General features: G+C 45.2%; 1 protein-coding gene across 1 annotated transcript in view; it reads right to left on the bottom strand.

Annotated features, from left to right (window-relative positions):
• Nucleotides 1–74: 74 nt before the first annotated feature.
• The window catches only part of ech1 (enoyl CoA hydratase 1, peroxisomal), a 33,778-nt gene continuing 6,337 nt past the window's right edge, over nucleotides 75–27,515 (bottom strand). The window contains exons 3-10 of the mRNA XM_080218285.1: nucleotides 24,488–24,576; nucleotides 20,015–20,139; nucleotides 18,474–18,522; nucleotides 13,185–13,249; nucleotides 9,702–9,772; nucleotides 5,111–5,182; nucleotides 3,881–4,031; nucleotides 75–1,872 (exon numbers count right to left, since the gene is read on the bottom strand). Of these exons, the coding sequence (XP_080074411.1) occupies nucleotides 1,768–1,872; nucleotides 3,881–4,031; nucleotides 5,111–5,182; nucleotides 9,702–9,772; nucleotides 13,185–13,249; nucleotides 18,474–18,522; nucleotides 20,015–20,139; nucleotides 24,488–24,576 (727 nt within the window). The 3' untranslated portion in view covers nucleotides 75–1,767. The remainder of the gene's footprint in view (nucleotides 1,873–3,880; nucleotides 4,032–5,110; nucleotides 5,183–9,701; nucleotides 9,773–13,184; nucleotides 13,250–18,473; nucleotides 18,523–20,014; nucleotides 20,140–24,487; nucleotides 24,577–27,515) is intronic.

The raw sequence follows: 27,515 nt of genomic DNA, 5'->3' as shown, positions 1-27,515 counted from the left end.
CCCCAGAAGTACAGCTGTGAGTAAAAGACATCAAGTCACAATTAACATCGAGAAATTAAGGCAGTACAGAGACAGCTACTTGAATTTCAGTTTTATTTGTGGAGGTATACCCGAACCGCATGTGCAATTTGAGCACAAGTAACTGTATTTGAAATGCAGACATTTAATTACCAAGCATAAACTATATAAAGATAAGACAGTGTTTGTTTTGTAATTTAATACAGAGAGAAAAAAAAAACTTGTGTTACAGGGGTCTGTGGAATTATTATAATGGCGAGGGAGCTCTACAGAAACAGAACGCTCGAGAAGCTTTGCCCTACTTTGTAAGTGTGGCTACAATTCAGAAAGTACTTGAGTGGCTGACAATCTCTTGAGGGACATCCTGAGGTTGTGAGTTGTGTTACAGATTCGTGAGTCTTATTTTTTAAAGGTTGAATCTCTTGTACCCCAGCGGACACACCCAGGTGAGAAATCCACCCCCAATATTATATAGCCAGAACCCTCCTTTGTTTGTTAGCGTCCTGCACCTATTTTTGGTACATCTGTGCACCCTTCCCTACACTACAGGTCAGTCATCACCCGAGCCTCTGGTGCACCTCCTCCAGCTGTTTCTGAACTCTCCAGTTCCTCCTTCCAGTTGTTTGCTCAGGATCTGGGAGGCAAGTTACTTATGTTCACACAATGAATGAAAAGAAGTTTCATACCATCCCAATCAGAAAGCAAGGATTTAGAACAGTAATGTGGAAAAATTGTGGTTCTATAAGTGGGTTGAGGCAGAGGCAACTGCAACTGATCAGAATGAACACTGCAAAAAACGAAGCAAGAACTTGCATTTATATAGCATCTTTCACATCCCAATTAAGTCTTTTTAAAGTGTCATCACTGTTGCAATGTAGGAAAACGCAAGCACCAATTTGACTAAAGCAAGTTCTTTGTTTTAGTATCCAGGAGTACTCCATATAATTAGGAGATTAATTGGTTAGTTGAAAGAGTTAATAAAAAAGTCAAGTTCAAACCATTTGTTCGTGGATGTTGGCAACACTGGCTAGGCCAGCCTTTATTACCCAACCTTAGTTGCCCTTCAGAAGGTGGGGGAGAGCCACCATCTTGAACCACTGCTGTCCGAGTGATGTTAGGTACGTTCACAGTGCCGTTAGGGAGGGTGTTCCAGGATTTCAACCCAGCGACAGTGAAGGAACAGCAGATATTTATCCTGTTCAGGATGGTGAGTGACTGGGAGGGCAACCTCCAGGTGGGGGTGTTCCCAGGTATCTGCTCTCATTCTTCTAGGTGGTAATGGTCGTGAGTTTTGGAAGGTGCTGGCTAAGGAGCCTTAGTGAATTCCTGCAGTGCACCTGTAACTCTATTCCCACCAACAACAATAAAATAAAGAGCAGTTGATCTGTTTTGTATGGATGGTTGAGGGATTAGTATTGATCAGGACACAGTACATGGATTCACAATGCAGGACTGACTGCACCCAATCCTATTTCATTAAAATCTGATGCTACGAGTGATTCAACCATGATTGGGTAAAGCAGAATAAATTTCCCATGATTATTGCAATGAGATTGCAAGTCAGAAGCTGGAAACAGAGGCAAACAAAATGAAAGGCTGTAAAAAATGATTCAATATAACATGTACCTCCATTATAAACATATTTCGTTTATAGACAAATATTCATTAAGTTTATTTGTTTTAAAAATCATCAGCATTAGAGAAATCATCAGTGCAGAGGGTGATATAGATACTTTGAATCCACTTCCATCACAGTTTGGAATAAGGCACATCTTTTGGAGACTTCTTCTCCATTGCCGCCTGAGTGGACTTTATAAGATCATCTGTTTGTAGCATCGACATGTTCCATGTAGCCTGAAAGGCAACAAACAATAGGGGCATTTAAGGGGCTTTTAGATAAGCACATGAATATGCAAGGAATAGAGGAACATGGACCAAGGGATGAGTTTAATTTTGGCATAACGTTCGGCACAACTTCCTGGGCCGAAAGGCCTGTTCCTGTGCTGCACTTTTCTACAATTCTGTCTTGGTGATTCCTGGTAAGAAGTCTCACAACACCAGGTTAAAGTCCTTGGAGACTTCTTACTGTGTTTACTCCAGTCCAATGCTGACATCTCCACACTGGTGATTCCTGCCCATTGTACACACCAGGCAACTGCCTAGTGGTATTATCTATTAATCCGGAAACTCAGCTAATACTCTGGGACCTGGGTTCACATCCCACCACGGCAGATGGTGGAATTTGAATTCAATAAAAAGTATCTGGAATTCAGAATCTACTGATGACCGTGAAACCATTGTCAATTGTCAGAAAAATCCATCTGGTTCACTAATGTTCCTTTAGGGAAGGAAATCTGCTGTCCTTACCAGGTCTGGCCTACATGTGACTCCAGAGCCACAACAATGTGGTTGACTCTCAACTGCTCTCCAAGGGCAACCAGGGATGGGCAGTAAATGTTGGCCAGCCAGCGACGCCCATGTTCGACAAATGAACAAAAAAACAATAATGAGAGAATACCTTGGATGGATTATAGTCACAGAGAGGTGTGAGAAGACACTGATGTATATATTTTATTTATATAATGGAGGCACTGTCACCTTAAATAAAAATAGTCCCCTATCTAATTTTTTTCCAAACTTTAATCCTGGTGAGCAATGCCGAAGGGGAACAAATAGCTAGAGAAATAAAATGTGAAAGTAAATGAGGAAATGTCTTGGGACAAGACAGAAGGAATTGACAGATGACAGGCCAGGCAACAGTACAAAGTTTTTTGTTCAAATATCTATTTATCCAAACATTTGTGAGTTTCTTTCACACTTCAAATGTAAAATTTCCACTTGGTTTTCAGAAAAGGTGCATCCCCACCCCCCCAGCTGTAGCTTAAAACCTGGTACTGTACAACATTTCCTCACACAGCAGTCGAACTCTGAATGACCACTGGAGCTTCCTCATGAAGCAAGTGAACTCTGACCACAGCAGCAACTTCAACAATTTCCCCTAGAAATAACTTCCACTAGAAGTGCCCAAGCATTGGCCTTAAAGGGTTAGACTATAAGAACATAAACTGTGCTCAGATCTCAAACTATCCACAAGACATGTTTCTGTTGCCTGTTTAAAACAAAGAGACCCTTTAAGCTTTCAAAACATATGTCATGCATTAGTTCATATTAACTGTGATACTGCAAGGCCTTGGATTTTCACAGGATTCTTTTGATATCTTGTTGCATGGGAGACTGGAAATCTCTCCAAAGTAATGAATAAATAGTTACTTTTCTTCATCCGTGGGACATGGCCATCACTGGCTGACTAGCATTTATTGCCCATCCCTAGTTGCCCAAGGGCAGTTGAGAGTCAACCACATTGTTGTGGCTCTGGAGTCACGTGGAGGCCAGACGGTAAGAACATCATATTTCCTTCCCTAAAGGGACATGAGTGAACCAGATGGGTTTTTCCGACAATGGTTTCATGGTCATCAGTAGATTCTAAATTCCATAATTTTGTGAATTCAAATTCCACCATCTGCCATGGTGGGTTTGGACACGGCTCCCCAGAACATTTGTTGGGTTTCTGGATAAATAGTCTAGCAATAATACCACTAGGCCATCACTTCCCCTAATGAGACAGATTTTTCTCTGAGAATCCGGGTTTGCGATTTCAGACAGCAATGTTGATCGTCAGAATTAGAGCAATGGTACTTAAATCATGGCATTCATGGTACAATCTAAAATACCTTAGGTGTGGAAACACTATTGCAACATTCAATGGTTCCCCACACACCAACCGAAAGGGGGCTAAGAGATTGAATCATCAAGGCAGCCCATTGACCGGTTACATAAGCCTCAACGTTTGTTTCATACTCACAATATAATTCAGGCCATCCTTAACTGAGTGGTCCCTGGAATAGATCAGGTTCAGCTTGGCTCCTTGCACTGCCACTGGGCTCTTGCTGGCTATCTCAGATGCCATCTCAAAGGCACCATCCAGCATGGCTTCTTTGTCTTCGAAAGTGCGGCTTTGGACAAGAGGAAAGAAGTTTGTGAGCGGCACGGTGGCACTAGTGGTTAGCACTGCTGCCTCACAGCGCCAGGGACCTGTGTTTGGTTCCCAGCCTTGGGTCGCTGTCTGTGCAGAGTCTGCACATTCTCCCCGTGTCTGCATGGGTTTCCGCTGGGTGTTCTAGTTTCCTCCCACAGCCCAAAGACAAGCAGGTTACGTTGATTGGCCGTGCTAAATTGTCCCTTAGGTTGCATTGGTTAGAGGGTTTAGCAGGCTAAATGTGTGTGATTATTGGGATAGACCCGGATGGGATTGTTGTTGGTGCAGACTTCTTAGGTCAAATGGCCTCCTTCTGCAAAGTAGGGATTCTATGTTAGCCTTTCTTACATTGGGCAAGGTCCAACATGCCAATTCCCCAGTCTCCATTCGTCAATGGCCAGTGCATGTTACCAGTCTATTGAACTATGGGGGCGATGGGGGAGGAACAAGCAAAGCCAAGTCTAGCATCAACCTGGCCTGAAATTTTTCAGATACTCTGTGAGGAGGCAACCAATGCATAGTCGTAATAACTTCTCTGTACCTAGGCTCACTGGGGCCAAACATAGTGGTCCACTACCATTCTGGGACTAGCTACCTTAGTACAAAAGGGTTTCTCATAGAACTCTTAACGTGCAGAAGGAGGACATTCAGCCCATCGACTTTGCACTGAATCTCTCTCGGACACAACACCTTATCCAGGCCCTTCCCCAGCCTGAACTCTTGAGGTGAGAGTTACCAGAGAATTAGAGCTGGCGTGAGGTGCACAAACTCGCTGAGGCTTTCAGTGACCCAGTTCAGTTTGTCTGCTACAAGGAGCCACTAACAGACACCCGGTGCCTGACTGATCGTGGATATGTCCGGCCCCTGAAAGCGACGGTAAACATCTTGTCAAAATACATTGTCATGGTTTGTTAATGTCAATGAAATGAATGATTGAGCACACACAAACAGGGGATAACTGGGACACTGGGCTAAGCAGCAAGAGTCTTACAGACCACAAAAGCAGTGAACATAGTTGACACGGGGTTGAACGAGACATTAAACCAGACATCTTACCTCACCAGACCACAGCTCAGTGCTTCATCTGCCATCATCTTCCTTGCTGTGTAGATCAATTCATTCACCAGACTAGAAAACACAAATAGGATAAACAGAACATCCTGATTACCATTCATATATCATCCACACAAACACACCCACACACCCAATATATCTGCTAGTTAAATCCAAATATATTTAACACTGACAATTCAAACTTTGGTTCGAACTTCAGCTACGCACTGATTAAAAATAAGTTTGTCGCACTGATTAAAAATAAGTTTGTCCAGATCTCGTTCCACTTCAGCCTCCAGTCCATTTTAAAATCTGAGGCTCTTCCTCAGAGGCTGAAAGGATAGAATCATAGAATCCCTATAGTGCAGAAGGCGACCATTTGGCCCATCGATCTACACTGACTCTCTGACAGAGCATATTAATCAAGCCCATTGCCTTACCCTGTAACTCCATGTATTTATACCCTGCTAATCTCTCAACCCACACATGTTGGGACATGAAGGGGCAATTTAGCATGGCCAATCTATCTAATCTGCATATCTTTGGACACTAAGGGGCAATTTAACATGGTCAGTCCACCTAACCTACACATCTTTGGACACTAAAGGGCAATTTAGCATGGCCAATCCACCTAACCTGCACATCTTTGGACACTAAGAGGCAATGTAGCATGGCCAGTCTACTTAACCTGCACATCTTTGGACTCTGGGAGGAAATCGGAGCACCCAGAGGAAAGCGACGTAGAAACAGGGAGAATTAGCAAATTCCACACAGTCACCCAAAGCCGGAATCAAACGTGGATCTTTGGAGCTGTGAGGCAGCAGTGCTAACCACTGTGCCACCATGCAGTTTGTCTTTTTCCAGTTGTGCAGTGGGTGTCCAGTTTGACTTCAGTGGAAGAGAGAATAGGCCTCAGAGTGAAATGAGTTGACAACTCACTACAGTCTGTTTTGTGCTGCTGACATAGATCAATTATAGTTTGGATCCTGTTTCAGTTTTGTTGCAGAGAGATGAATCTTGGGAGAAAACGTTGTCCCTTTTGGGCTGGGCATCCAAGACTAGGGGACATAACGGAAAATCTCAGGACATCCCAACGTGCTGTCCAGCCAATACGGCCACTGCAGTGGGAAACACAGCAGCCACTGTGTAAACAGCAAGCTCCCACAAACAGATGATCAGATTATCTGTTTTGTTAGTGATGCTGATTGAGTAATAAATATTGGCTGGGACACTACTCTTATTCAAAATACATCTTTTATATCCACCTCAGGATGCAGACAGAGCTTTGGTTTAACAACTCATCTGTAGGGCAGCACCTCTGATAGTGCAGCACTCCTCCCTCACTGGTGCTCTGAAATCTCAATCTAGTCTTTTGCAGCTGGACTTAAACCCTCAATCCTCTGCTTTAAAGATGAGAGTACGACCAATTAATCCACAGTGTGACAATACTGTGCCTTTAAGAAATGTATTTTCATAATGTTTCCTGTAAGTGATATGTTTAGAACTCAGCTCTGTTTATATGGTGCCAATTTGTCTGCACCAGGCATTTCACAAGCCGAGAAGTAGGCTAACAATTAATCTTAACCTCTCCCATCACCAATGGCACCTTCCCATGCAATCGCAGAAGGTGTAACACCAGGTCCTTTAGCTCTTCCATGCACACCATCCAAGGTCCAAAACACTCACTCCAGGTTAAGCATGGTTTTCACTTGCACCTCTTTCAATTTCGTCCATTGCATTCGCTGCTCCCAATGTGATCCCCTCTAAGCGGAGAGACCAAGCGTAGACTGGGTGTTCGCTTTGCTGAGCACCTTCGATCTGAGCGCAATCAGGACCCCGACCTTTCCTTTGCTCGCCATTTTAATACACGATCCTGCTCCCATGCCCATGTCTGTCCTTGGCCTGCTGCAATGTTCCAGTAAAGCTCAATGCAAACTGGAGGAACGGCATCTCATCTTCCAGCTAGGCAGTTTACAGCTTTCCAATCTCAACATCGAGTTCACAAACTTCAGATGATTTGCTCTACCCCACCTCCACCCCTTTGTTTTCATTTTATTTAATTTTTCACTGTTCTTTACCTTTTATTTCTTTATTTTTCTACCCCCCCTTTCCTCTTATTTTATCCTCCTTTGTTCCCTTTTCTCCCCCTTTGCTTCCCTTTTCCCATCCATCTCCCCCCTCCCTCCGCATCTTCAGCTATTACCCTCTGATTTCAGCTTCTCTGCTGTTCGGATACTCACACCCTTTATTCTCTCTGTGGACTGCCACAAGCAGCCTTTTCCCTTTTTCTGTGGCTATGACTCACCTTTCATTCCCTCACCCCACAGGATAAATATCTCCCACTTCCTATGCCCTTCAGTTTGACAAAGGGTCATCTGGACTCAAAACATCAGCTCTTTTCTCTCCTTACACATGCTGCCAGACCTGCTGAGATTTTCCAGCACTTTTTCTTTTGGTTTCAGATTCCAGAAATTTGCTTTTATTTAACTAATGGGGTGTTTGTTTTAATCTGAGTTAATGCATTTTGTTTTTTCCCCTGGGGCTTCAGAGTATATTTATTGACAAGATGGGAGTAAGCAGTAGTCGTGAAAGATGCAAAACATGTCTCTGTCTCTCACTCGCTCTCTGGAGACTACTGTTTGAGTGTCAGAAGGACTCTTTCCAGAAGTGTTTCAAAGGCTCTAGGACTGTTAACAAGTAAAAACACCAAGCTTGTGTTGTTTTCTAACTGATTTTGAAGAGGGACATAAGCCTATAAGAGGAATATTATTTAAATTGAAACTAATAGAGATAGATAAGCAGTTAGGAATTGTTCCTTGTCACATTTAAATTGATAAAAGTTTAGCTAATTCATTTGTTATAGGTAAACCGTAATGTTAAAATAAAGTTTGCTTTGATAAAAGCTCCCTAGTATGTGAATAAAATCATACCTGGAATGAAACACTTTATCTTCACACTAATGCCAGAAAAAGAAAATAGTTGGAGTCTAGTCTTCATAAAATACCTTAAGGTTTCTGATCTGGTCCCTAACAACAGCTAACATGTTATCACACGTATGCTGGCCTTGAAAAGGGTCCAGAGGAGATTCACAAGAGTGAGCCCTGGAAACGAAGAGCTCGTTGTATGAGGAACGGTTGAGGACTTTGGGTCTATACTCATTGGAGTTTAGAAGGATGAGGGGGGGATCTTATTGAAACTTACAGGATAGTGTGAGGCCTGGATAGAGTGGACGTGGAGAGGATGTTTCCACTAGTGGGAAAAACTAGAACCAGAAGGTCACAACCTCAGGCTAAAGAGACACTCCTTTAAAACAGAGATGAGGGGGAAGTTCTTCAGCCAGAGAGTAGTGAATCTGTGGAACTCTTTGCCGCAAAAGGTTGTGGTGGCCAGGTCATTAAGAGTCTTTAAGACAGAGTTAGATAGGCTCTTTATTAATAAGGGGATCAGAGGTTATGGGGAAAAGGCAGGAGAATGGGGATGAGAAAAATATCAGCCATGATTGAATGGCGGAGCAGACTCGATGGGCTGAATGGCCTAATTCAGCTCCAATGTCTTACAATCTTATGGAGATAGTCACTATAAAAAGCAGTAGGAAATTCTGGAGAAATCTCCTTACTCAACAGAGTAATGTGGAACTTTGTACCACAGAGCGGTGGAGATGAATTGTATACATGAACATGAACAGAATCTAGATAAAGACACGAGGAAGGAAAGATTAAAAGTATATTCCGATAGACATAGGGAGGTGGGAGGAGGCTTGCCTGGCATGACTTACTGGGCTAATGGCCTATTTCTGTTCTATATATTATCTGTAATTCTTCCTAGCAAATTAAAGTGAATCTGTTCAAAAAAAGACAAAGCGAATCTATTTTACACAAAGCTCGTGTGCAAAACAGATTTGCTTTGCACATAAGGTCAGCAGCTTAGGAAAAGTTGTAGCAACATACTGGAAGGAGGCAGAGAGAAAATAAGAGAACAGGAAGGAAGGTTGGGCAGTGAGGAGCGCTGGGCAGGAGTCAGTACCAGGACGATGCCTGACATTCAGGGCAGCACCTCTGACAGTGCAGCACTCCACCTTCACTGGTGCTCTGGAGTCTCAATGGAAGGCAGTTACACACAGAGAGGCCAAGACAAGGCCTCACAGGAGCCTGCTTTAGTTGCTGCTCTTGCTGATTGCAAAACTGTCACTAGGTCAAAAAGTTTATTTATTAGTCACAAGTAAGGCTTACATTAATGCTGCAATTAAGTTACTGTGAAAATCTAGTCGCCACACTCTGGCACCTGTTCGGGTCAATGCACCTAACCAGTACGTCTTTCAGACTGTGGGAGGAAACTACAGCACCCCGAGGAAACCCACGCAGACACAGGGAGAACGTGCAAACTCCACACAGACAGTGACCCAAGCTAGGAATCGAACCCCAGTCCCTGGTGCTGTGATGTAGCATGCTAACCACTGTGCCGCCCCTCCCTAACAGCACCATGGGTGTACCTAGACCACGTGGGCTGCAGCGGTTCCAGCAGGCAGCTTCTCAAGGACGTTCAAGTCAGGCAACAATGCAGCCCACATCCCGTGAATGATTTTTTTTAAGATTACCTGGCGTTCCCTATAACTTTGGGAAGTCGCTGCAAAGTGCCCACATCTGCTGCCATTCCGATATCCACTTCCTAGACAGAACAGAAAGAAAACATTGACTCCTGACAGGTGAAATATTAAACAACAGCTCACAGCAAATGTGGACAGCAGCTGATTATAAAAATTAATCAACACTCCGAGGATTTAATTTATCCCTGGCCTTCCTCGGGATGTCCCACCGCGAATGGAACCATTTTGAAAAGTCTGGCCACTGTTGTAGTGAGAGAAACATGACAGTTAATTTGCGCACAGCAACGAAATAATGACCCGAAAGTTCGCCCGGGCACGTATGCTCGAATTTTACCACCTCGCCCCACCCAAGGCTCTTAAGTTCCCACCCAAAGCCAACGGAGAATATCGTTCTGCGAGCCTCGCCCACTCTGATTCCGGGACAGGCGAGGCAGTAAAATTCCAGCCGTAGCCTCAAATAGTGCCACGGGATGTTTTATGACCACCTGCCTCTCAGTTTAGAAACTCATCCTGTTGAAAGCACCCCCAACAGTGTAGCACCACCACCTCTCCCATCCACCCCCCCACCCCACACACACTGAAGTGTCAGCCTAGATTACAGGGTCCAGAATACATGAGGGCAGCAAAATTATTACAGCCTAGAAAGCCCCCAGTGATGGAAAAGTAGCCCCCCCCACGCCCCCCATAAGGAGCAGCTCCTCCAATCACTGATGCTGTCTCTTTCATATTGGCTTCTCCAACTCATCCAATCATAGGTCCCCTCCCTGTCTGTCTTTAAGGGTCAGAGTTTATAATTGGAGCAGCAGGAACGCCTGTGACGGGGGGGGGGGGGGGGGGGGTCCTGAAATTGGAGGAGCTGGAAAATTATTGTGGCTGGCCCCGCTGTCCCAACGTTGGAGACTTTCAACTGCACCATCACCAATGGTGAGACGTCGTCCAGCAAGGAGAAGAACCAGGAAGTGAGAAGGAGCAGGGAGTCTTGGTTGGTAAGAGGATTGAAGCAGGCCCGTGCTCAGGCTTTGTAGGTATGTTGAGTAAGGTGAATGCCCATTGGAGCTGGGCAGCTGGGAAGGGGTGGTTGGCGAGAGTGGATCCAGCAACTGCTCAGTGAGTAAGGGGAGGGGATGTTAAGAAGATGCTGTAGGCTGGTGAGGATGGTGCCAGACACAGACAGGTCAGGCTGACTCAGATTAATTGCATTCTTGATATCATTTGATTTATTATTATCACATGTATTAGTATACAATGAAAAGTATTGTTTCTTGCATACCATCCATAGAAAAGGAAAGCAGAGAGTGCAGAATATGGTGTTACAGTCATCGCTAGGGTGTAGAGAAAGATCAACTTAACACGAGGTAGGTCCATTCAAAAGTCTGATGGCAGCTGTTCTTGAGTCGATTGGTATGTGACCTCAGACTTTTGTATCTTTTTCCCGAAGGAAGGAGGTGGAAGCGAGAATGTCTGGGGTGTGAGGGGTCCTTGATTATGCTGGCTGCTTTCCAATGCAGCAGGGAGTGTAGATGGAGTCAATGGATGGGAAGCTGGTTTGTTTGACTGGGCTTCATTCACGACCCTTTGTAAGTTTATTGCGGTCTTGGACAGAGCAGGAGCCACACCAAGTTGTACGTATCAGGAAAGAATGCTTTCTATGGCGTGTCTGCAAAATTTGGTGAGAGCCGTATCAGACATGCCAAACTTCCTTAGCCTCAAGTAGAGGCGTTGGTAGCTTTCTTAACTATAGCATCAGCATGAAGGGACCCAAACAGGTTGTTGGTGATGGCCTGTGTGGATTTGCATGCTCCCCCCGTGTCCACGTGGGTTTCCACTCTCAGTCCAAAGATATGCAGGTTAGGTGGATTGGCCATGTGAAATTGCCCCTTAGTGTCCAAAAATATGTATGTTGGGGGGGGGGGGGGGGGGGGGGGGGGTTATTGGGTAAATGCTTGGGGTTAGAGAGGGTGTTGGGTATGGGTAAGATGCTCTCTTGGAGAGTTGGTATGGACTTGATGGGCTGAATGGCCTCCATTTGCACTGTAGGGATTCTATGACTCGATAAGAAATTAGAAGTAGATACCAACTGGAGGATAATCCAAGTGAGTGTCATCCCCAGAATAGGTCACTGATATTGTAGTAAGTTTGAGCCAGCTACATCACATTGTGAATAAATTTGACGAGTTGTTCAGATAGGGATTCAGAGGGTACAGGGAGAAGGAGGGGAATGAGCAAAGAGATGTCGACTTGAATTTACTCAATGACAAGGTGAAAATGATGTGTTGGGGAAGAATCTCCCACAGTTCGTTCTGAGGCTGGCCAGCAGTGCTGCCTGTGAGTTTTGCTCCTCACAAGTAAAGTACCTAATGTTAAATTTATTTATTAGTCACAAGTAAAGCTTACATTAACACTGCAATGAAGTTACTGTGAAATTCCCCTAGTTGCCACACTCTGGCACCTGTTCGGGCAATCCACCTAACCAGCACATTTTTCAGACTGTGGGAGGAAACCAGAGTACCTGGAGGAAACCCACGCAGACACAGGGAGAACGTGTAGACTCCGCACAGACAGTGACCCAAGCCGGGAGTTGAACCCCAGTTCCTGGTGCTGTGAGGCAACAATGCTAACCATTGTGCCACTGTGGTGGGGGAGTAAAGTTCAGAGAGAATCGGACAGGGAGAGTGTTCATGAGCCTGGCAATATTTTCATGTTATCACTGTGGGTCATATTTCTTGGCCAAGCAAACTTTGCAAGCTCCTCTCATAGACTATGTCCACCATGCAAATGATGAGAAAACTCGAGGTTGACATTTGCTTGCTTAATGACCATGAGTAAGACACGTAATTCTTTATTCAATGTCTACCACACCGTTAGGTATCAGCCCTGCCCCAGTGGAGGCACTCTCACTCTGTGTCAGCAGAGAGTGGGTTCAACGTTCTTGGAGGGGTTTGAAAACAAGGATGAGAAGTTTTTAAACTAAGGTGTTGCTTAATCAGGAGTCAATGTAGGTGAGTGAGTATTCACACTTCTTGCTGCCTTGGAAAAGCAGCCAGCATAATCAAGGACGCCACGCACCCCAGACATCGTCTCTTCCATCTTCTTCCATTGGGGAAAAGATACAGAAGTCTGAGAACACGCACCAACCCACTCAAGAACAGCTTCTTCCCTGCTGTCAGACTTTTGAATGGACTTACCTTATATTAAGCTGATCTTTCTCTACACCCTAGCTATGACTGTTACACTACATTCTGCACTCTCTCCTTTCCTTCTCCACTATGTGCTCTATGAACAGTATGTTTTGTCTGTAAAGCACGCAAGGAACAATACTTTTCACTGTATCCCGATACATGTGACAATAATAAATCAAATCAAATGCCTTCTCTTAGTGCCTGTGGGTGACATAACTGTATATTCCCCACTCTCCCAGATTGCACATGACACAACACCCACTGACAAAGGAATTCTCAAAACAAAAACACTTACCTTCACTTGGAACCAGGCATCATGAGAGCATAGCCGCATGTCACAGGCTGTGATCAAATCTACACCTGTAGAGGAAAGATGCATCATCAGTTTATTTTCCTGAATGTTGCGTTTATGGTGGTTCGAGCAGGAATTTGGCAGAATGCTTGATATTTGGGATGGGAAAACACAGTCTGTTACACAATGCTGCTTCTGCCCTTCTGGGGTTTTTCTGTAACTTCTGCCTCTCCAGCCTCAGTGAAAAAATGGGAAGTATTGCCCACAAAGCAGCTTTCGGCACCCTCACCCCTCTCTGTTAGATTAAATTCCATCCCTTGGGTATTGAGGTACCTCAATATAAAGTCATGACGTAGAGATGCCAGCGTTGGGCTGGGGTAAACACAATAAGAAGTCTCACAACACCCGGTTTAAGTCCAACCAGTTTATTTGATAGTAATCCCATAAGCTTTTGGAAACGGTGTTCCTTCGTCAGGTGTGTGCAAGGTTCTGATCAGAGAAGGGCATATAAAGACACACGCAGTTTACAGAATATTGATTAGAATGCAAGTCTTTGCAGCTAACCTGCTATTCAAGTCTTAAAGATGCAGACCTTTCTCTGATCAGAACCTTGCAGACACCTGATGAAGGAACATCGTTTCCGAAAGCTTGTGGGATTACTATCAAATAAACTGGTTGGACTCTAACCTGGTGTTGTGAGACTTCTTACTGTGTTTGCCTCAATATAAACCCAATACAACCTTGTAGGAGAGGCAATGGCTTAGTGGTATTATCTCTGGACTATTAATCCAGAAACTCAGCTAATGTTCTGGGGGACCCGAGTTTGAATCCCAGCAGCTGGTGGAATTTAAATTCAGTAAAATCTGGAATTAAGAATCTATGGATGACAAGGAAACTCATGTCCCTTTAGGGAAGGAAATCTGCCCTCCTGACCTGGTCTGGCCTACATGTGACCCCAGAGCCACAGCAATATGGTTGACTCTCAACTGTCCTCAGGCAACTAAGGATGGGCAATAAATGCTGGCCCAGCCAGTGACCTCCATGTCTCACAATGAATGAAAAAAACCTATGTGACCATACAGCAAGTGAGTTAAAGAGTGACGCAGTTTAAACCATTAACCTAGTGGTTATAAATCAATGAGTGTCACCAAATACACTGAGGAGAGAGTGATCATTGTATGGTGGAGTTTCTGGTGCAGATGGAGGAGGAGAAAGTGGGTTCCCGGATGCGCGTCCTTTGTTTGAATAGAGGGGAGTACGGTAGGATGGGAGAAGAATTGGCGAATGTTGACTGGGGGAGCACATTGGAGGGAGGGTCTGCTGAGGAGCAGTGGAGGATCTTTAAGGAGATCTTTCTTGGTGCTCAGCAGAAATTTATTCCGATGGTCAAAAAGGACCGTAGGAGGAGAGGTAGTAAGCCGTGGATAACGAAGGAGGTGAAGGAAAGTGTTAAATTAAAAGCGGAGGAATTTAGAGTAGCTAAGAGTAGTGGGCGAGAAGAGGATTGGGAGAGGTTTAAATGTCAACAAAGATTGACAAAGAAGTTGATAAAGGAGGGTAGGAGAAACTATGAAGCTGGGCTAGCGCTTAATATAAAAAAGGATAGCAAGAGTTTTTATAAATATATAAAAAGGAAGAGGCTGGCTAGGGTGAACGTTGGTCCTTTAGAGGATGAGAAAGGGGACCTAGTGGTAGGGGATGGGGATATGGTTAAGGTATTGAATAACCTTTTTGTTTCTGTCTTCACAGAGGAGGACGTGAATAATTTGCCGGGTGTTAGCGATGGAAAGGAGGTAGGACTGGAGGGTCTTAATGACATTACTGTTACTAGAGAGGCGGTGCTCGACAGACTGGAGGGGCTGATTGTGGACAAGTCCCCAGGACCGGATGGAATGCATCCGAGGGTTCTGAAAGAAATGGCGGAGGTGATAGTGGATGCCTTGGTGGTTATTTTCCAGACGTCGCTGGATTCCGGGAAGTGCCGGAAGATTGGAAAATGGCTAATGTTATGCCGTTGTTTAAGAAGGGTGCCAGGCAAAAGGCGGGGAATTATAGGCCGGTTAGTTTAACGTCTGTGGTAGGTAAAATGTTAGAATCCGTCATTAAGGAGGAAATTGCGAGGCATCTTGAAGGGAATTGCTTGATAGAGCAGACGCAGTACGGTTTCATTAAAGGGAAGTCGTGTCTGACAAATTTACTGGAGTTCTATGAGGATGTGTCTAGGGCGGTGGATAGAGGAGAGCCAGTGGATGTGGTCTTTCTGGATTTTCAGAAGGCGTTTGACAAAGTACCTCACAAGAGGTTATTGCAGAAGGTCGGGGGACATGGAGTTGGGGGTAGGGTGTTAGCGTGGATAGAGGATTGGTTGTCAAATAGAAGGCAGAGAGTGGGGGTCAACGGGTGCTATTCAGATTGGCGGATGGTGACTAGTGGAGTGCCCCAGGGGTCGGTGCTGGGGCCTCAGCTTTTTACCATTTATATAGATGATCTGGAGGAGGGAACCGAGTGTAGGGTGTCGAAATTTGCTGATGACACCAAGATTGGGGGAACGGCAAATTGTGCGGAGGGTGTGGAGAGTCTGCAGAAGGATCTAGATAGGCTGGGCGAATGGGCCAGGAAATGGCAAATGGAATTTAATGTTAGCAAGTGTGAGGTGGTCCACTTTGGTAGGAAGAATGGTAGGAAGGACTATTACTTATGTGGCGAAAAACTGCAGCAGGCGACGGTGCAGAGGGACCTCGGGGTCCTTGTGCATGAGTCGCAAAAACCCAGCTTGCAGGTGCAGCAGGTGGTCAGGAAGGCGAATGGGATGCTGGCCTTCATAGCGAGGGGGATTGAATATAAAAGCAGGGAGGTCTTGCTGCAGCTGTATAGGGCATTGGTGAGGCCGCAGCTGGAGTACTGTGTGCAGTTTTGGGCGCTGCACTTGCGCAAAAATATTTTGGCCTTGGAGGGAGTGCAAAGGAGGTTTACTCGGCTGATGCCGGAGTTGAGGGGGTTGAGCTATGAGGAGAGGCTGAATAAACTAGGCTTGTACTCGTTAGAGTTTAGAAGAATGAGGGGAGATCTCATTGAGACGTATAAGATGATGAATAGGATGGATAGGATAGAGGTGGAGAGACTCTTCCCGCTCAGAAAAGACACTAGGACTAGGGGGCACAGCCTCAAGATAAAGGGGGGGCGGTTTAGAACAGAGTTGAGGAGGAACTTATTCACTCAAAGGGTGGTGAATCTCTGGAATTCTCTGCCCGTTGAAGTGGTGGAGGCTGCCTCGCTAAATATTTTTAAGACGCGGGTTGATGGGTTTTTGATAAGAGAGGGGATTAAGGGTTACGGGGAGAGGGCGGGAAAGTGGAACTGAGCCACGACAGATCAGCCATGATCTTATTGAATGGCGGGGCAGGCTCGAAGGGCTAGATGGCCTACTCCTGCTCCTATTTCTTATGTTCTTATGTAAACTAGGCCAACGAGCTGCCTTAAGATCACTTTTTTCCCTGTATTCATTTATGGGATGTGGTTGCTGCTGGCAAGACCAGCAGTTGTTGCCCAGCCTTAACTGCCCGGGAACTGAATGGCTTACTAGGTCTTTTTACAGGATAGCCCAGGTAAAGACAGATTTCCTTCCCTAAAGAGCATTAGTGAACCTGTTTTTTCTCATTTACAGGGACATGGGCTTCACTGGCTAGGAGCAGCGTTTATTGCCTGTCCCTAATTGCCCTTGAGAGGGTGGTGATAAGCCTCCTTCTCCAACTCAGTGCAGTACCTGTGCTGTAGGTACAACCATACTGCAGTTAGGGAAGGAGATCCAGGATTTTGACCCAACGACAGTAAAGGAGCGGCTGTTATTTTTCAAAGTTAGGATGGTGAGTGGCGTGGAGGGGAACCTCCAGGTGGTGGTGTTCCCCATGTATCTGTTGTCCACATCCTCTTAGACGGTAGTGGTCGTGTTTTTGGAAGGTGCTGCTTAAAGAGCCTCGGTAAGTTCCTTCAGTGAATCTTGTAGATGGTACACGCTGTTTGTCAGTGATGGAGGGAGTGAATGTGGTGCCAATCAAGCGGGCTGCTTTGTCCTGGATGGTGTTGAGCTTCATGAGTGTTGTTGGAGCTGCTCCTGTCCAGGCAAGTGGACAGTATTCCATCACACTCCTGACTTGTGCCTTGTAGCTGGTGGACAGACTTTGGGGAGTCAGGAGGAGAGTTACTCCATGCAGGATTCCTAGCCTCTGACCTGCTCTTGTAATCATGTTATTTATATGGTTAATCCAGTTGAGTTTCTGGTCAAGAGTAACCTCCAGGATGTTGATAGTGGGGGTGGGGGGGTGCTCAGCAATGGTATTGCCAGTAACTGTCAAGGGGCGATGGTAAGATTCTCTCTTGTTGGAGATGGTCATTGCCTGGCACTTGTGTGACAACAATCCATGATAGTTTCATGGTCACCATTACGGAGAGTGTTTAATGATTTCTCAATGAAATATTTTCATTCATCTACATTTCAAATTCAATTTCTTAAACAAAAGTTCTATGTGTAAAACACATGAAATAAGACATCTTTCCAATAGAATGGAAACAGGCAAATTATATGCATTTTCTTGCGCTTCAAAATAGGGTGGCACAGCAGCACAGTGGTTAGCATTGCTGCCTCACAGCGCCAGGGACCCAGGTTCAATTCCAACCTCGGGTCACTGTCTGCGTGGAGTTTGCACGTTCTCCCTGTGTCTGTGTGGGTTTCCTCTGGGTGCTCGGGTTTCCTCCCACAGTCCAAAGATGTGCAGCTTACAATGCTTGGCCATGCTAAATTGCCCCTTGGTGTCCTGGGATGTGTAGGTTAGAGGGTTTAGCAGGGTAAATGTGCAGGGTTATGGGAATAGGGCCTGGGTGAGATTGTGATTGGTACAGACTCGATGGGCTGAATGGCCTCCTTCTGTACTGTGGGATTCTATGAAATGTGGTGGGGATATTACAAAATAGGGCGGCACAGAGGTTAGTACTGCTTCCTCACAGTGCCAGGGACTGTTGCTCGATTCCCGGCTTGGATCACTGTGCAGAGTCTGCGCGTTCTCCCCGTGTCTGCGTGGGTTTCCTCCGGGTGCTCCAGTTTCCTCCCACAGTCTGAAAGACGTGCTGGTTAGGTGCATTGACCTGAACAGGCGCCGGAGTGTGACAACCAGGGGAATTCCACAGTAACTTCATTGCAGTGTTAATCTCAGCCTTACTTGTGACACTGATAAATAAACTTTCAAAAAAAAAATGGACCGTTACTTACTGGATTATTAAAATGACACAAGAATTTACCTCCTCCGATGCAAGCTCCATGAACTGCTGCAATAACTGGCTTCGGGCACTGAAACAGAGCGCAAGGCAAAACAACATTCAGCAAAAAGAAAGATTTTTGTGCCTTCATACTGCTTTGAAAGTGGTTAGCATCCGGACTGCAAAGGCAAAGTTCTCCTGCATCTTGGGCACAGGTTTCCACTCGCCTCCTGTGGCTACAGTATAACTGTGGCTGGTCACTCACATAATGTTAACCAGCAGTGACCTGGGAGAGTGTTACCTTGCTGTGCTCTCAAGAAGAGAGTGGGCAGCACAGATAAAATAGGAAAACAAGGTCATGGAGAATAGAAGATACATCGTTCAGCCAACGTCACATTGTGCTGCACTGGCTGTCCGGCCACTTTATATTAGGCCTGCCAACAATTCTAACTGATTGCTATGATTTAGGAGTCCAGCACATGACACAGAGCTGGAACCAGGTGTTGCCCAGGCCAGGGAGGGGTCTGGGGTTCCTTGCCCTGGGAGCATTAGTGAACCAAGTAGGTATTTTATACAACTTGCCATAATGGAATTTGATCTAATAAACTCGGGATTACGGGGGAAGCGATGGTCTATCGCTAGACTATTAATCCAGAAACTCAGCTAATGATGGTGGAATTTAAATACAATAAAAAATATCTGAAACTAAGAGTCTACTGATGACCATGAAACCATTGTCAAAAAAACCCATCTGGTTCACTAATGTCCCTTTAGGAAAGGAAATCTGCCGTCCTTACCCGGTCTGGCCTACATGTGACTCCAAAGCCACAGCAATGTGGTTGACTCTCACTTGCCCACGGGTAACTAGGGATGGGCAATAAGTACTGGCCCAGTCAGCGATGCCCATATCCCAAAAATGAATAAAAAAAAGTAATGACGACACAACCTCACTCGCGTGTTACTGTGATCCTCAACTGCTGAGCATCAACTACAGGGTTTAACTTTGTCCTGTTCCCTCGGGCAGCTGGTGGTATGTGGGCGCATGAGTCTGTCCACAGGTACATGTGGGTATAAGTGGGTAAGTGTGTATGGATATGTATGTACAGGTATATTTTTATTTATTAGTGTCACAAGTAGGCTTACATTAACACTGCAATGAAGTTACTGTGAAATTCCCCTTAGTTGTCACACTCTGGCGCCTGCTTGGGAGAATTTAGCATGGACAATGTACCTAACCAGATTGTGGGAGGAAACCGGAGCACCCGGAGGAAACCCACGCAGACCCGGGGAGAATGTGCAAACTCCACACAGACAGTCACCTGGAATTGAACCTGGATCCTTGGCACTGTGCACAGTAGTGCTAACCACTGCGCCACCATGCGTTGTATGGGGGTGTGCGTGTTTGTGCATCTGTGCCCAAATACATAAGAGTAGTAGTACACGAGTGAGCGTGAGTGTACGTGGATGTGTATATTTGCATGGGTGTCTGTACATGTGGCTTTGGTGTCCTTGTATAAACTGTAAGCTGAGTTCTGAGTACTAATCAGGAAGGACTCTAGCGTAAAGACCATGACAGTTCCCACCTTTTCTATCACGTTGAAGCTCTCCTGATATTGGAGGATGGTGTTTCTCGTGTGCCAGGCTTTCCTGGCTGTGTCATCTCCTTGAGGTTGCAATACGTCTCCAGCCATGTCCATTAGGTCAATTCCTGTGAAACATCATCACAATTACTGATTTAATCCAGCAATAATCAGTCATCTGCATTTTCTCACATGCATTTAAGGACTTAATCACACAATCCAATCCTCAATTCTCTGCACTACTTTTCAATCCCCATCCTAACTTCATTCCCATTGGGATACTGAGGGAGTGCCGCACTGTTGAAGGTGCTGCTGTTTGGATCAGCTGTCAATCTGAGGCCATCCATGCAAGTAAAAGATCCCAAGGCACTATTGTGGGGGCTATTCAGCCCACTGAGTCCATGCCGGCTCTCTGTGGAGCAAATGCAGTCTGCCCCATTCCCCCACTCTGTCCCCATGGCCCCACAGGGTAATTTCCCTCCACTGTCCATCCAATTTCCTTTTGAAATTATTGAATATCTCCACCTGGGGTGGCACAGTGGTTAGCACCATTGCCTCACAGCACCAGGGACCCAGGTTTGATTCCTGCCTTGGGTCACTGTGTGTGTGTGTGTGTGTGTGTGTGTGTGTGTGTGTGGGGAGGTTGCACGTTCTCCCCATGTCTGCATGGGTTTCCTCCGGATGCTCCAGTTTTCTCCCACACTCCGAAAGACGTGCTGGTTAGGATGCATTGGCCATGCTAAATTCTCCCTCAGTGTACCCACTGGAGTATGGCGACTACGGGATTTTCACAGTAACTTCATTGCGGTGTTAATAATAAGCCTACTTGTGACACTGATAAATAACCTTTAAAACCTCTTGTCCAAACGCTTAATTCTGTGGCCCTCTTGACCTTGTACCATCAGCTTATGGGGGCAACTTTTCCTTGTCTAAACCGGTGTTAATCTTGTACACCTTGATCCAATCTACCCTCAAACTCCTTTGCTCCAAGGAGTTTCTCCAACCCAATCCTGTGGCTAAAATCCCTCATCCCTGGAACCATTCAAGACAATTTCCTCCACACACTCTCAAGGTTCCTCACATTCTTCTTAAAATGTAGTGGTCAGAATTGGAAGCTATACTCTGGATGCAATTGTGGTCTAACCAGACTTCATAAAAGTTTGTCATTACTTTTTCTCCCTTTGTATTCAATACTTTTCTTTATGAAGCCCAAGATCCCATGTGTTTTCAATGTTTGTGGAGCAGAAATATCTCACTGCATTGGCACAGTGGCACAATGGCTCCTGGCCTGGGTCATTGTCTGTGTGGAGTCAGCATGTTCCCCCCCATGTCTGTGTGGGTTTCCTCCAGGTGCTCCGGTTTCCTTCCACAGTCCAAAGATGCGTAGGTTAGGTGGATTGGCCATGCTAAATTGTCCCTTAGTGTCCAAAGATGAGCGAGTTAGGTGGTTGGCCATGCTAAATTGCCCTAGTGTCGGGGGGGGAGCAAGCTGGGGTGAATGTGTGGGATTGTTGGGGTGGGGCCTGGGTGGGATTGTGGTCAGTGCGGACTCGATGGGCCGACTGGCCTCCTTCAGCACTGTAGGATTCTATGATATCATCACTATCGCTGTGTTTAAATCCTGGAATTCCCTCCCTAACAGCACTGTGTGCGTACCTACATCTCAGGAACTGCAGCAGGTTCAAAAGGGCAGCTCACCTCCCTCCCCTCTACCCCCCCATTGTGGGGGACCTTTTAAAGTTGGCCGATTTATGTCTAAAAACTTAGGCTCTATTGAAAAACTCGCAAGAGGCAAAGACTCTATTCAAAAGAGATAATATCATTTATTTAAAACACAAAAATCAAATAGGATAAACAAACGTTCAGCCATTTGGAGGTCTCCAAAGGGTTAAACAGCTCAGTTTCAGAGTTGTAAAACATCACTCAGCCAAAATACGGAATAATTATATCTTTTGTTATCTAAAAGAATGCCTCTTTGTTTGCTTAAAATCAATTTCATTTAGTCTTCATGTCAGTCCAGTTTTTGACAAGTATCTCAGTCAATTGCAATCTGCCACTCAGTATCAGAGAATCCCTACAGTACAGAAGGTCGTCACTCGGCCCATCAAATCTGCACTGACACAATCCACTCAGGCCCTATTCCCATAAACCCACATATTTACCCTGCTAATACCCCTGACACTAAGGGGCAATTTCTTAGCATGGCCAATCAATGTAACCCGCACATCTTTGGCATGTGGGAGGAAACCAGAGCACCCGGAGGAAACCCACACAGAGGCGAGGAGAATGTGCAAACTCCACACAGACAGTGGTCAAGCCTGGAATCAAACCTAGGTCCCTGGATCGGTGAGGCAGCAGCACTAACCCACTGTGCCACCGAATGATATCTCATTAGTCCATTCAATTCTGACACCCTCCCATCTTGACTAAACCCATTTCCTGGTTGCTATATAACGATGGACGCTTTACATAGATGAGCCTTTCCCACAGGCACATTGCCGAGGCAGAAAGATACATAATTTCTGGAAATGTATTATCTTTCGTCTGGACAATATTTGCCGCTATAATGTTACAAAATTTGTCCCAAAAACTTCAAACTTTCTGAAACTTTTTGTTTTTATTCCAATTCAGAGTCTCAACAAGTCGGGACATTCCCAATCCAAGCCGACAAGACAGGGCTCTCACCTCCTGTCTTGGGCTTGATCTATATGATCCAAGTTGATTGGAGTAGGCAAAGCTCCTCCTCCAAGGCTTGATCTCATTTGCATCTTAGCCAAAAGACCGAGATGCCGGTTTTAAAAATGGCTTCAAATGAAGCCAAAATGTGGCATGCCTTACGAGGATAGGTTGAGGGAGCTCGGTCTTTTCTCCTTAGAGAGATGAACAATGAGGGGTGACCTGATAGAGGTGTATAAGATGTTGAGAGGTAATAGATAGGGTGGATTCTCGGAGGCTATTTCCCAGGGCTGGAATGGTCGCTACGAGAGGACACAGGTTTAAGGTGCTGGGGAGCAGGTACAGAGGAGATGTCAAGGGGAATTTTCACTCAGAGGGTGGTGGGTGAGTGGAATCGGCTGCCGTCGGTGGTGGTGGTGGTGGAGGCAAATTCGATAGGGTTTTTCACAAGTCCTTGAGTACATGGAACTTAGTAGAATTGAGGGTTATAGGTAAGCCTAGTAGGTAGGGATGTCATCGGCGCAACTTGTGGGTCAAAGGGCCTGTTTGTGCTGTAGTTTTTCTATGTTCTATGTAACCTTCAACCAAGCACAACATGTCGATACCACACGTGATCTTAGCCAAAAGGCCGAAAAGCTTACTTTCTGTTGACTAATGGATTCCCAGCTTACAGCTCCAACCTTCTGACCTTACCATTGTACTTTGCAGCATTGACTCTAACTGAGACAAACAATATATTTTATGTATTAAGATACCTTCAATACTTTGATATATAAACTTTAAAATCTTATTCATGTTTTAATACTGTTATTGCATTCACATATGATCAAACTGTCCATATTAACTTGTTATAAAGAATCATTTAACCCCTTCTCGCTATCCTGTCTCCTAAATCTCACCAGCTGATTTAAAGTAAAGTTTATTTGTTAGTCACAAGTAAGGCTTACATTAACACTGCAATGAAGTTACTGTGAAATTCCCCTAGTTGCCACATTCTGGCGCCTGTTCAGGTCAATGCACCTAACCGGCACATCTTGGGGGGAAACCGGAACACCCGGAGAAAACCCACGCAGACACAGAGAGAACGTGCAGACTCCGCACAGACAGTGACCCAAGTGGTTAGCACTGCTGCCTCACAGCACCCAGAATTGAACCCGGGTCCCTGGTGCTGTGGGACAGCAGTGCTAACCACTGTGCCACCGTACTGCCCTCAATTTAAAATTCTCTTCTACATCCCTACCTTCTGAAGGGGCAATTAGGGATGGGCAATAAATGCTGGTCTAGCCAGCGACATCCTTATCCCGTTAACAAATAAAAAATAGTTGTGTGGAAACCATAATTACATCAACAATCCAGTTCATCTTCTAATCATACGGAGTGCGACGGAATACTAAAACACAACACTGAGCTGTGGAATCTGGGCTTTTAAAACAATTCCACTTTGCATTCACCACATTCCCCAAATTCCGAATGAGTGGTCACCAGAACAGGTTTTACCGCTCTTGGAATCATGAACAGTTCCAGTCAGGACAGGTGAGCATCAACAGATAAAACCCTATTCCGCATCACAGATTAGCCAGTTTTAAAAGAAATGAGAGAAATTGCAATCAGGAGGAAGGCCGTCCAGCCCATCCAGTCTGTGCTAGCATTCATCCTCAGAGGCGAGAAACACCTTCCTTCTCAAAGTCCCCTGTTGCTTCAGAGTGGGGGCTTTATTATGATAGTTAAGGTGGGTGATTTGACAAGATGAGTTGGATTGACTTACTGATTCTCTGTGCGGCTCTCGGAGGCTATGCCTACCTGCAGTGAACATCGTTCCAGCTCCTGATATAACAACAACTCTTTGGTCCGAGTCCTGGGCAATCCTGTTAAAGCATTCCACCATCTCCCTGTTGGGTCAAGATAGCGGCATTACTATTGGACTGGACATGACATGAACCCATCACAAGTTAAGGGTTCGAGTGCATTAAATCCAATTCCCTGGGCAGTGAAGAACCTGATAATCTTCACTGGCAAAAACCATAAGCTGTGGCTTCAGAGTGGCTGCAATAAGAGAGTTTGTGACTTGAAACTTCTAACTGTTGTGGAGATGATTTTTTTATTTATTCAAGGCATGTGGGCATTGCTGGCTAGACCAGCATTTATTGACCATTCCTAATTGCCCCTTCAGAAGGTGGGAATGAGCTGTCTTCTTGAACCCACTGCAATCCATGTAGGTACACTCATGGTGCTGTTAGAGAGGAAATTCCAGGATTTTGACCCAGTGACAGCGAAGGAATGGCTGATATATTTCCAAGTCATGACGTTTGAGTGGCTTGGAGGGGAGCTTCCAGCTGGTGGTGTTCCCATGTATCTGCTGCCCTTGTCCTTCTAGGTGGTAGCGGTCATAGATTTGGAAGGTACTGCCTAAAGAGCCTTGCTGAGGCGCATCTTGTATATGGCACACACAGCTGCCACTGTGCATCAGTGATGGAGGGAGTGAATGTTTGTGGATGGAGCCCCAATTTAGCAGGCTGCTTTGTCCAGGAGATAAAGTAAATCCCCCTTGATGCTCAGTCAAGGGCAGGTTAGGATGTCAAGGTTAAAGTGTTTCGGGTACAGGATGTGTACACTAGAAGTTGCTCTCTACAGCAAAATCTTTATTATCCAGGAATACATGAGTGTTAAATAATCAAAAAATGATGGGAAACGGAGAGTTAATTTACCCACAGAATCTTTGGCGCAATGCTCAGGAAATAAAGAACAGAATATTCTTTATTTCTAATCGTCAACATAAATTAAGGTATAGAATAATACAGTATACAGGTATGAGTTTTGGATAACTTCCTAACTGTTTTTGGTTGGTAAGGTATTCAGGGAACAGCAGAAATTCCAGTTTGTTGAGAATTCGCTTGGTAGAATGCTGGATAATATGTTTACTGTATATTACACTGCCTCTCCACTGTTCACTGGTTAGATGCAGATGGTTGGGGGAGAATGTGATGAAGATTGAGTTTGTGTCCCAAGGTCATACTTTAATACTAAAATAATGCATTATGTTAACCTTGCAATATCCTCAAAGCAAACTTCAAGTGAATGACGTGATAGGGTTTAAAGCCTATGACAATGACACCAAGTTACAGATTCCTTGGTTATTTATGCTCTCGGTTTGACGCCACGCAGAATGAGGTTTTCAATTTCTGTGTCATTAAAAAATCAGAACTATTAAATATTCAAAGTTCATACTGCACTCAACAAAGATTTAAAATGATTATTTTCAGAGGGCTGAAAACGGAGAAAAAATTAGTCAAACACCAAAGAAAAAGACGCTCATAACCTTTTATATATTTAAGTAGTTGTATGATTGCTTTAAGAACCAGTCACTTGATTTGATGGTGATGTCATTGGGGTTCTCGCAGGTTCCTGCTTAGTTTCATTTTCTACTCTGTATAGGGAACAGCTCCTTAATAAATCTGTTCTGGTTACTTTGAATCTACGTGTGCACAGCACATCTTTCTCTTTTTGTTAAAACCCACAGCCCCTAACATTGTTCTGGGAGGGAATGTCCTAACTATCACTTCTCATGCCTCACAGCTAATGCACATTAATACAGGCCCTGTGGGGAAGGAGCAATTTAGCATGGCCAACCCACCTAACTGGATGGATCGAAGACTCTTGGTATTTCCTGTTTTGCTAAGCAGTCAGACAGGTACTGAGAAAGCTTTTCCTTCTGTATATTGTTTTACCTGTAAATAAATCTGACCTACTAGTTTAGCCTGCTTCCACTGGACTGGCAATGTGTTATTTTCTATCTTTGGAGACGGGCAATTAGATCTTGAGTATCATCTCATGTACCTTCCAGTAAATAATTAGGAACTAACTGATATCGGTTGTTGTGGAGCAGTTACATTTGGCTTGAGTTTGACAAAATGAGCAAAAACAGCCAAGACTCCTCAATCTGATTCACTTTCAGGCCTTTGTTATTTCCAAACTTTCCAATTTCAATCCTCTCCCAGCTGGTATCTTGCAGCTCACCCAAAATGCCAATTTGAATCTATTCATTATTGGATACTCGCTGGTGTACATTCAGCCCGGGAACAGAACCTTTACATCCTTGTTTTCCAATCCCTCAATAGCCTCATCCCTCACCTCTGTAACCTCCTCCAGCCCCCATACCCCCCCCCCCGCTATCTCTGTAATCTCCTCCAGCCCCTACACCCCTCCCTATCTCTATAACCTCTTTCAGCCCCTACACCCCTCCCAATCTCTGTAACCTCTTTCAGCCCCTACACCCCTCCCAATCTCTGTAACCTCCTCTAGCCCCTACACCCCTCCCAATCTGTGTAACTTCCTCCAGCCCCTACAACCCTCCCAATCTGTGTAACCTCCTCCAGTCCCTACACCTCAATCTATGTAACCTCCTACAACCCTCCTTATCTCTCTAACCTCCTCTATTCCCCTATAACCTACTCCATCTCTGCAATCTCCTCCAACCTCTACAACCTTCCCCAAGTTCAGGATGTTCTTAAAAACCTTACAGTGCAGAAGGAGGCCATTCAGTCCATTGAGTCTGCACCAGATCTCTCGAGAGTACCTTACCCAGGCCCTTTCTCCCACCTTATCCCTGTAACCCCACACATTTACCATGGCTAATTTCATCTAACCTACACGTATCTTTGGATACGAAGGAGCAATTCAGCACAGCCAGTCCACCTAACCTACATATCTTTGAACCATGGGAGGAAACCAGAGCACCTGGAGGAAACCCACACAGACATGGGGAGAATGTGCAGACTCTGCTCAGAAGTGACCCAAGTCAGGAATCGAACCTGGGTCCCTGCACTGTGAG

The sequence above is a fragment of the Carcharhinus amblyrhynchos genome, unplaced genomic scaffold, assembly GCF_965287045.1.
Source record: "Carcharhinus amblyrhynchos unplaced genomic scaffold, sCarAmb.v2.hapA scaffold_37, whole genome shotgun sequence".
In the NCBI taxonomy this organism is placed as follows: Eukaryota; Metazoa; Chordata; class Chondrichthyes; order Carcharhiniformes; family Carcharhinidae; genus Carcharhinus; species Carcharhinus amblyrhynchos.
Note: the sequence above shows the minus strand (reverse complement) of the source record. Positions and strands in the feature narration are given on the sequence as shown.